Source organism: Vanessa tameamea, chromosome Z, assembly GCF_037043105.1.
Source record: "Vanessa tameamea isolate UH-Manoa-2023 chromosome Z, ilVanTame1 primary haplotype, whole genome shotgun sequence".
NCBI classification, from domain to species: Eukaryota; Metazoa; Arthropoda; class Insecta; order Lepidoptera; family Nymphalidae; genus Vanessa; species Vanessa tameamea.
In genome coordinates this window covers 8,199,720-8,210,794 of record NC_087341.1, presented here as the reverse complement: position 1 = coordinate 8,210,794, position 11,075 = coordinate 8,199,720, and the positions used below count along the sequence as shown (strand labels likewise).

At 29.9% G+C, this 11,075-nt stretch overlaps 1 protein-coding gene across 1 annotated transcript; it reads right to left on the bottom strand.

The window, feature by feature from the left end:
• Positions 1–1,921: 1,921 nt before the first annotated feature.
• On the bottom strand, positions 1,922–9,371 carry LOC113401153 (uncharacterized). The gene is made up of 5 exons (XM_026640956.2): positions 9,233–9,371; positions 5,780–6,521; positions 5,461–5,608; positions 4,409–4,561; positions 1,922–3,854 (listed from the first exon to the last, which is right to left on the bottom strand). Exons 2-5 carry the CDS (start codon positions 6,505–6,507, stop codon positions 3,738–3,740), a joined length of 1,146 nt encoding a protein of 381 aa, XP_026496741.1. The 5' UTR covers positions 6,508–6,521; positions 9,233–9,371; the 3' UTR covers positions 1,922–3,737.
• Positions 9,372–11,075: the final 1,704 nt, after the last annotated feature.

The following is an 11,075-nucleotide window of genomic DNA, read 5'->3' as shown; positions in this document are numbered from 1 at the left end:
TCCCTGGCATAGATCCTATTCTAACATAGCCTTGTGAAATCAGCTCTATCAAAAACAATGAGAATATTTTGTCTAAACAGAAATATTTACTACTTTTTACTCATATGTAATATTTCTAACAGAACATTGAATCATATTTTGTTACCTGCTAAAAATTGCGTTTTTCTAATAAATCAATAGCGGAATTTCCTCACAGAAACAACACACCTCGCATGCAAAAATGCGTACATATTGATTTATTTTTTCACAAAAACTGTCTTCCAGCATAGTCCATACCCTTATCAGCCGCTGTTCATTGTTCTAAAACAATAGGCATCAGGTGATGCTATCGTATATTTTTTATTCAACTTTTGAGCATTTAGTAGATGGAGCTAATTACGTTGCTACTTCTCTTAAACTATGCCGAAACGAGACTCTTTTGTGAAAAAACTAAAATGCCTCTCGAAATGGGCCAGTGGCAAAACCATTTGAAACATATGGACTCAGCCGTCGTTGAAAATCGCCCAGTCACAATTAACGAAGGTCAGGTATATGTTTATGAAAATCACTTTCCTGGTTATATCATAAAATATATACACGTCGATAATGTAGCTATAAAATCATGTGGAGCGAGTGCAACCATCAAAAAGGGCGGTATAGGCACGTCTTCCGTCCTAATAGTGTTACATGCGGCGACAAACGAGGAGATACGCTCGGTGATTGACATATGGGGTACGAAATATTTTGAACAAAACACTAAATCCATTCCTATAGATAAAAATATGGGGAATTTAAAATCTTTATACCTATTCAAAGACCTAAGAACGGTTAACCACAACAATGGATTCTGAAGTCGGTTAAGTTACAATAAAAGAAAAACAAAGAAAATTGTCAAAACAGTAAACTTAAGAATAATTGAAAATTGACATCCTTCAACATAAAAGAAACTATTCAATTCGAAATAAACTCGAGAAGTTAACATGTAGATATCGTTTAACTAAAAAATTCTTAATAAAATATATATATTAATAAATAAGTCAATTTTATTACAACCCTTGAGAACCTGGTATTGATCTATTCAATCACGAAGGTGCGCCACTCCAGGCTGAATTATAGGTGTACATTAGTATGAGTTATTCTCATGCTTACGAGATGTCTTAGTGTGCACGAGATGATTCATGTCTGAATAAAAACAGAAAAAAATGCAAATTAGTTTACATATTTTAATGCACACCGAAAATTTAACGTCGAAGGGTGCGCTTTCATGAGTGAACAAATCTATTCGTACGTAGAAGTGAAGAGTACAAATATGTAAGTATACAATGGAAGGCACGTCGCGGCCGCAAGCAAAACTAAAATTTAATAATAACTCACCGTCACCAGTCAAGAAATTTTCCGTACGTTTTTTGGCACCAAAATAACATAGTATATTCTGCATATACTTAAAGTAATTTGGTCCATAAATATAGAATTTATGAATATCTTAGTAACATCTCTACCTATACGATTCTAGCATATTTGTTTTTGATAAAGAAAATATGACCCAAACGTATTCGAACTATATTATATTTAGATATTTTCACATACACATATTTCTCTTTCAATAAGCGCATTATTTTTTTAAGTTAAAGTATGTTATCTGCCAGCTCTGCCCATAGATATCAGCGCAGTAAGAAATAAATAAACCATTCCTTAAACTGTCAATGCGCCATTAACTATTAAATAGACTTGGCATACTCTACAATAATAAGTAAAAGATTTCATATAAGATGCTAGAATAACTGTTTTAATTTAACATTAAAGAGAAGGTTCTGTACAATACATTAATTAATTATTAATCAACAAAGTAAACGGGCAAAAAAATGCATTGTACTACAAAAAACAATTTCGCTTTAAGGCTATAGGATGTGATTACAATCGTCAAAGGCTAATAAAACACTGATTAAGGTTCGTGCGAAGGTTACTTTATTTTAAATTAAATTTAAAACTCACAGTTGGCTTAAACTCTTAATACTAGGAGTACATGTTGTAGTCTTATCTCTATAATGATATTTAATTAAAAAGAATATGTACTTCTAAAGTAATAATAAAAAATCCAAAATTTTATTATATTATTTATAATATAAACAAATAGCTGACTAGAAAATATAATTACATGAATGATTTTGTTTCAGTTAACAGCACAATTTATTTGTAGTGACTATAAATTCAATTTCAATAATACTTATTTTTATTTGTTATTCATATAGAATCAAAAATATAATTATTTTATTATAAAAAACATAATAACTATATTTATTGACACACTTGCAAGACCTCTTCTTGACATCACAGAAATATTTTATATTTAACATATAGCTAAAAATATTGTATTACAGACATTCTTAATAAAAATCTACACAATTCTTCATGATATTGAAATACTAAGCAAAAATACTGAAGTAAAGATAATTATTTGTTCTTTAAATAAACTATGGATACACAGTGTTGCCACTGCATCATCAATATGCAAAATGTCAAAGTATAAATATCTAAAAATACAAAATAGGTCTCTGACTGCTGACATCTCGCTATTCTCTCATTATTGACACTAAGAATGTATATGTTATCCATATAAAAATAAACATGTAAAATTACTCTTTAGTATGTTTAAAGTTTTAGTATAAAACCAAAGCTAAAGAACAAAAAGTGAAATTTTAATTTACATACAAAATAATTAAAAGTATACTTAAGTATACTTATATGTTAACATTTAAAGCTCAAACGAATTCTAAAAATATGTTAATGTTACCAGTTTGCAATCAAAAACATTCCAGGAGTATGTAGAACTATTAGAAGCAAAGGCAGAAACGATAAATAAGAATGAACTTCCGCGAATTCAAAGTATATTCACTTTTAATTAAAAAAAAACTTAACAGAATATAGGTATATTATATTTTGACGTCTAAAGAACGATCGAAAGGACATGTTAAAACTATACGATTTTATTTTTTAAGCGATCAATTGATTTAAATACCTATTGAACGCTGTATTTAGAAAATATCGTAGTCGTATCATTAATAAAAATGTAGCAATCTTTTTATTTTCCTATGTGCGTTATTGATGGACGGTAGAGTAACAATCAAAATGTTATAATTAATAAAAAAATAAACTCCAAATTATAATCTCACAATATGATTACTTGTGTTGTAATAATGTAACATTACATAATTTGTGATATAACATATAATGTTGATTATAAATGTTATATACCTTACATCTATAGATTACCGATCTATGATTAACATTTATTAATAAACACATTTCATGACATTAATAATTGAGTTATAAGTATACCCTAAGCGTACACATCAAATGTTTCTCACACGTTTACCCGAATAATATTGACAATGATTATATAGACACGATAAATTTGTACTAAGGACAAATAAAAATATATTTTCGTAAAATATGTTTATGTGTTGCTAAGTGACCAACATTGATTATTAAGACTTAATTTCAACCGGTCATTTCAACATTGTCTTTTTATTCTAAAAATAAAATTTACATAAATTCATTTCTGATATGTGAAAACGCTTTAACAATAAATTTGTCATAAAAATAATAAAAATTTTGAATAAAAATAATAAAATTCATGTCAAATAATTTCATTAAAAAATATTATACTGTCTTACTGTATTTCAAGCTCACTAATAAATCAAATAATCTTAAATCTAACTAAATATAAACTTTGGTCAAGAGCCTCAAATTAAAATAATTCAATCAATGTTGTGAAATTTGAGTATGGCACGACCTTTTATTTCGGAATTGCACAGTTTTCTTACCACTTCTTGGGCCTCCTCCGCAGGATAAACTGAGTGCGGCGGCGGCTCGATCTAGATGATAGTGACAAAAAATAATTATATTTTAATATATTTCTTATGGCAATTCTTTCAATGACCCAACATAGTATATTTTGAGCAGATTATAAATAAAAGTTAACATTTATTTACAATCTGTCATTCAAACTAAATGCGTAAAACAAATTCACTCGAGTATAGAAATGTTCATTTAATATTTTTCATACAAAAAATAATTACATAACAATCTAAATATTTTTCCATTTATTTTTAATAACAATCTTGGATTTTGTTTTTGTGCCTTGATAAAATTTCACATTTAATTACATGAAATTAAAAACTAATTAATGTTTTATCATAAATCGATATGATACTGATTCAATATTAATTATACTAAAGTAATATAACTAAAACGCTAGAAAAAAATAAATAACTTTATAAATTCCTTGCAACCTATTGAGCTGAAAATTTATGATACTGGTGACAACGACAACAAACACTATATACTACAAGCTAGTACAATAAATATTAATTTCAATACATGAACCAAATAAAAGCGTGCTTTAGTTTAGAGACTACAGTTAACCCACCTCCCCTTTAGCAACCAATTGCACCAATTCCTTTAGTTGCTCAATACTTCCATTGGGAACAATCACAATGTTTACATTCATATCTTCGGCCTTCTTTGCAAACTTGGGCAGTAGCTTTTCGCCGACCTCTTCTGTTACGAGCGCCATGCCGCCCTGAAGAAAGAATAATGTAATGAATACTAGCAGCCCGTTCCAAATGGCAGGAGGAAAGACATAAAACCGCTGTAACTTTGAATAAGGCCGAGTCTTTTAAGATTAAAAGGAGAAAAACATTATCATGATATAAAACATAAGCCATAAAATGTATTTAAAATAATAAACATTTACTGTAAAATGTATGATTTTACACTAAAATACAAAAGTCACTGCAAACCTGTATTGAGCCTTAAAAACTTTTATTCAAATCGGACACGGTCAAATTAACATTGTTAGTCGAGATCTAAAATAATCTAGGAGTTTACCCAAATTACAATATCGTGAAGAAATGGCGACGACTTTGAAATGATTTTAATTCTTTTATTAAAAATCCTTGGTCTGCGCCACTTACCGATTCCAATCTATACCACTTAAACACAGAAAGGAATATGATCAAAATTTGTCCAGCCGTTTGTGAGGAGTTCAATGACATACACCATACAAAATAATTATAAGAATAAGGTAAATTTATTTATATAATATAAAAATAAGCCATCATTTACATCAGATTATGACAATTAAATCCCATTTTTAGGTTTCCAAATAGTAATGCAAAACAGGAACATTCATTTAAACGAACTCGAATTTGAAAATACTTGAACAGGCTCGTACATTATACGTATATGTCTGTACCTGTCGAGCCGAGAAGGTCTTCTCTAGACTTTTGAGTTTATTGCAGAGCATACGCTTATCGAGAATTTAGAAAACACTGTTAGAAAGTGTATTGATTTGAGCGCAATGCTGTTTTATCTTAATTTAAAATATGTGATTAAAATCCGAAACCAAGGCTAAGGGTCAATCCCATTTTTTTATATTCGTAGAAAATATTTAATAAAACAACTTCTCAAAATTCTCACCGGAGCAAGGCACTGCAACGAGCGGTGCAAAGAGCGCGAGGTAGTTCCAAAGTTAAGAACGATGTCCACGAGCCCGCCGCAGGCGTCCACCGTGCGCTCTATCAGCTGTTTCTCGTAAAGGTCTTCAGTCCACTGCACTACCTTTATTCTTAACAATTATTATTAATTAATTAATTAATTAACAACAATTGTTAATAAAATTGAGATTAAGAATAAACATTAAAATGTAATATTTTTGAAATATAATTAACGAATTTATAAGATGAAATAGAAAAATAGTAAATTAAAATTAGTTTCATCGATTCAAGCTGATACCTACTCTTCGTCTTCCTTGGCTAAGACTATCCCTTCGTCGGTCAAAGTTGCAACGGATATACGAATGCGGCTATGGTATGGCAATTGCTGAAAGTAGTGCGAAGCAATACGCAATGCCCAAAGAGCTAGACCGCCAGTTCCCACGATTAGCACTGTCGCCTTGTCCTTTTTGTTAGGTCCATCTAAAATCTTGTTCAAACATTCGCGGACCGTATATACTGTGTTCGTTGCAAGCAGAGCGCCTGTCGGCAACATTGCTGCGATACTAAGCGGTAACTCATCCGGTACAGGTACCAAGCATTTGAAATCTGGCACAACAATATAATCGGCATATCCATGTGGTACACCTTCGTAAGGATACAAAACAATTCTTGTGCCAACAGTTATACCATCAGTGCATTCTGCAGCTTTTCCAATGGCATCTACTATACCAGCTACTTCATACCCTGGAAAAAGGGCTCCGTCACGTAGGCCAACATGGGCTGGTGTAGATGTATGTATTCCAAAGCCCTCCATATCTGCAGTCAAACTCCCAATTGATGAAACCGACGACGTGCTGCATACTGACGCGGAACGATTCCGGTTCGCTCGATAGCAAGCGCCTGCATATACTACTCGAATCCTTGCGCCATACATGGGCACGTCTGGCATGGGCACATCAAAACTGAACACACATTCTTTAAGAGCAGATCCAGGAGTCTCAATAGAGACCTGTCTGCAAAGTTTACTCATGTTTGTTGTTTTATCTGAAACAAAATCATTATTAAAACAATACAAAAACAAAACAATGTAACATGTACCAGTTTTTTTTTTATTTTGCCTTAAGATTAAGGCAGACGAGCAAGTTGGCCACTTGATGGCGATTTGTCATCACTAGCCATAGACATAGGCGCTGTAAGAAATATTAACCATTTCTTTTATCATCAATGCGCTACAAACCTTGAAAACTACGATGTTATGTTCCTTATGCCTGTAATTACAATGGCTCACTCAACCTTCAAGCCGAAAAATAATATTACTAAGAATGACGAGATAGCACATAGGCCCACAACCAAGTAAGATTTGATGATGTCTTACTATGTAAAAAGTAATAAATATTAAAACTGTAAATGCTGCGGTGAATTCCGGACGCGTGTTAATATATTACTTTAAGTTACTTAAAATTCTAAAATTTGGAGGGCAGAAAAATAAAACAAGAAAAAAAAGTGCTTTGATAAAATAGTTAAATATTAAGTAAACTGATAAAATTCCATATACTTTATGTGATACTGAATTATGTATACCGAATGGACAATATATTCAAATAAGGTCAGCTTTTCTATATTTATTAACGATTTCAAAAATCCATTATCTAATTTCTTTCGAAAGTTTATACATTATATTCTTTACTCAACTAATGTTCCTTAGTTTACATTGACATGGGTAAACATAACTAATTATTATTATTACTTTTATATTTGTTTCGTTACAACTTTCCTTTCCATCTTATGTAAACTGTAGTTTACACTAATTGTTTGTTTATCTCCATATAGATGAAAACTTTATATACTTAAGATAAAAAGTAACACACAAATAATAGAAATAAAACATTAGTAATTATTATTTTAAAGTGAAATTTCTTGAATAATTAGTTTGAATAAAATGGGAAAATAGATGGTCTGGGTATAATTCTAATTTTTGATTTATATATTATTTATTTAAGGTACCAGTTTGTAGCAAATCTATATGCTATAATTGGATACTGGTGCCGATTAATAAATTACTAATAAGCTTTAGGGAAATTCAGTCTCTCCGTCATTATGGATTCATGAAAATACTTAGGGTAGGGACCAATTCTTTAATGAATATGAGGCCTTTTTCCCCAAACTTCTACTGAATATTTGTGTTCAGATGATCTGAATTGATGACAAATAGTGAAAAACAAACAATATCCTTATTAAAAAAAAAATTTACTTTACAATTGAAAAGAAAATGAATTTAAGAGAACATAAAAATATTTTATATATAAAAAAAATAGTTTATACCACCATAGTTTATTTATCCCTAACTCTTTAAGGTATGAGTATTCAATCTAATCAATGAAATTGTAAAAGTAAAAACATTTATTATAACATAGTAAAAATTGTCATTCCTCATAATTATCAAAAGCAGACACCATAAACAATGTCTCTACAAAGCATACTTGTACAGTATGATTGGTACTAAACTAAGAATTGGTATAAAATGGGGTAACCTCTCTAAAGGATGGATAGCTTATCTGTCTCACTCTTGCTTACATCCACAGATTTTAATTTGAACCTTAAACTTATTCAAAAGTGTGTGACTAATAAACTCAATGATTTTTAATTTATTCTTGTCTGGAAAGTTACATTTAATGTTTTTTCATTATTATCTATACCTACTTATAAAATAAATTGTTATTTAATACCTATAGGTACTTCTTTTGCAGTGTGCATGATAGTCATCTTAAAACAAAATAGTCAAAAAAAATTTTACTCATATACTAAGCAAAACAATTTCTTATGCTTGAATGGATGGTTGTCAGTAATTTTTTGGGGATAATATCCCAAAAAAAAACAGTTAAATTAGCAATGGAATCACAGTACTCGCAAAGTGTAAATTGTATATTTAATTGTTAGTATTAATGTTATAGTTAAAATAAATGAATGATTAATGATTACATTTGTTCTACTTTACATATTAATATCTGTTATTATTTTATTTACCTCACAATTAAGTTTTTCTTTTTGGAAAATTAAAAAAATTATCATTGCTTTTAAAAATATGTTAATCAATAAAAACACAATATAAGGTGATAATTATTCTTTAATTCAGTTAAAGAATAATGATCAACCTTAATTTGCTATTATTAATTAGAGTGATTATTAATTAGAACATATATTTAAAATTAGAATTTGTGTAAGCTATTATAAATAATATAGACTTTTTTAGTTAGTATTATAGCAAATATTTCTTCATCAAACACAATATAGTAAATCTAATAATCAATATTAATTTTATATTTTAAATTGATAATATTCATATACAAGTGATACATTGATGATGTGTATTTAAAGATCCTTCTAAAAATAGTTCTTGTATTACAGTGTGTTTTGAACAACACACTCAAAGTAAACAAGGACAATGAACGAGTAATGACGATCAATAACTGGAACACACATTCGACTGAGAAACAAAAGATATTATATAAACTGTTATGACCTTTCTAAAACGTGAAGGTCATTCGAAATTAGTAAAAAGAAAACATCGAGGGGACCAACTCATTTTGGAAATTATAGCAAGCGGTTAAAAATTCTAAAAATATCGCAGACATAACATTCTAAAGTTCAATCATTATATTATACCTTATACATTGCTATTGTTTGATGAGTTAGTTTAATAGCAACATCAATAAAATGTTAAGCGAATTGGAAGTCGAATTTGTAAAAAAACTTACATATTCTGAGGATGAAAAATTTCCAATAAAAGGAAAATCCTACCGACCGTCGTAAACGATTATAACGTTTTATTTTTATACAAGGAATAATAATATTAGCACTTGACAGATGAAGATAGCATAGAGTCAGAGAGCAAATGTGTCAAAATATAAAAAAAATGACAACGTAAAATACAAAGACAAATTACTCTGTGGATACGTCTATAATGGCTTACGTTATAGAATATTAAATAAGTTCTCATATTTATTTTGACATACGGGAATAGTGAGTAGAAACTGTATTGTAATTTTGAAAAATAATGTATCATAGTATATGAATTTTATGAACTAAAAATAAATGAGGCAAGAAGCTAGTTTTAATAGAAATTTTATCGGATATTCCTTTCTAAATGTATTTTCTCCAATTCATAATATAGTATCGAAGCGATCCACTATAAAAGCGTAATATTGTGTCGCCCAAGCCGTGTAGTGCCCACTCTTAATATATTATCACTATAAATTATAAAATAGACAAGAAGAGACAGAGCGTGGCTTTGTCTGTTCAAATCAGATAATCTCTAAAACTATTTATGGTTTTTTTTATGGTTTTCGTCAATGGAGTGAAAGATTCATAAGGAATGTTGACGTGTATTTCATTTATTTGTTTCGCGTAAAATTGTTGAAATATGACGAAGATTGTTGGAACTGTTAAAAAAAAAATCGCGGAATCGGAGTTTTACTGGCGTTGTTTGTCTGCGCTATTTGTCCGCGTATTACGATTTAAACGTTTTAGGTATACTCTTATTCTACCCACGCGAAGTTAGGTTCTTTATATTTCCTAAGTCCTAAAAAATCGTTATTAGTCAATCAGAACTTACTAATCAGATCATCGATGAAAATCATCAGTCGTGTTAGTAAGCTTAGCAAAATCCGATGATGAAATAATATAAAGCTGCACCCAAGTTACATGCGGGAAAATTAAGTATATATTTGCCGAGTAGTCCTGAACTCAGAGCAGCAAAAATTAAGGGGACAGAAAAAACTAGATGAGTGTTTTACCACTTACTACCCCTGCAAGTAGGGGGTCATCTTCTATGTGCCTAGAGCATCCAAGTTTGGATAACTTTCAAACCTGGTTTCATAACCAAACTTCTGGAACATCGAACTTTACTATACGTACAGGATGATTAATATACGAACTGTGAAGCATTCGCCGGCGATGTGGGATCTCTGTACATTCGTCAAGTACCTTAGAGCAGTCATCTTATAGGACGTTAAAGATAGTCCTGAAACTGGGGAAATACAACAAGCTGAGCTAACGCATAAAATTCTTCATGCTATCTTGAGGTACCACATCTGCATAGCACTCGCAAATTTATATATAATTTATTCCTTACGTGAATAAGGACAATATATGCATACCAGTAGTGTTTGAGTACCAGCCATAGATCTCATCAAAATCCATCATCCTAAAATTTAATCTTAATGCAAAAAGTCACCACGTAGCGGACAAATATACAAACGTAATTTTTTAGATTTTTAGATACAAACGTAAGTCGATAAAAGAAAAACAGTATAACAATATAAAATATAAAACGGATATGTCTTGTTTTCTTGTAAGCAATCATTTACCAACCACCCCAATTACCCATTCTTAAAAACAAGTTGCGCTTACATGTAATTAGATATTACACAGTCTTGTAATAAAATTGCAAAATTATTCTATTTAATTTTGATTTACTCTTGACTATTTTATTTTATTTATAGGGTTCCTTCAAATTGTTACAAAAATACCTAAAGTTTTATATAAGTACAATACATAGGTACAATTTATAAATTATATTCATTAATAAATAATATTAAT

Coding starts and splice junctions, on each gene's coding strand:
- LOC113401153 (XM_026640956.2), bottom strand. CDS start 6,507: ATGAGTAAACTTTGCAGACAGGTCTCTATTGAGACTCCTGGATCTGCT. Junction 4,562..5,460: donor CGTTGCAGTGCCTTGCTCCG/GTGAGAATTTTG, acceptor TTCTTTCTTCAG/GGCGGCATGGCGCTCGTAAC. Junction 3,855..4,408: donor AATTGGTTGCTAAAGGGGAG/GTGGGTTAACTG, acceptor ACTATCATCTAG/ATCGAGCCGCCGCCGCACTC.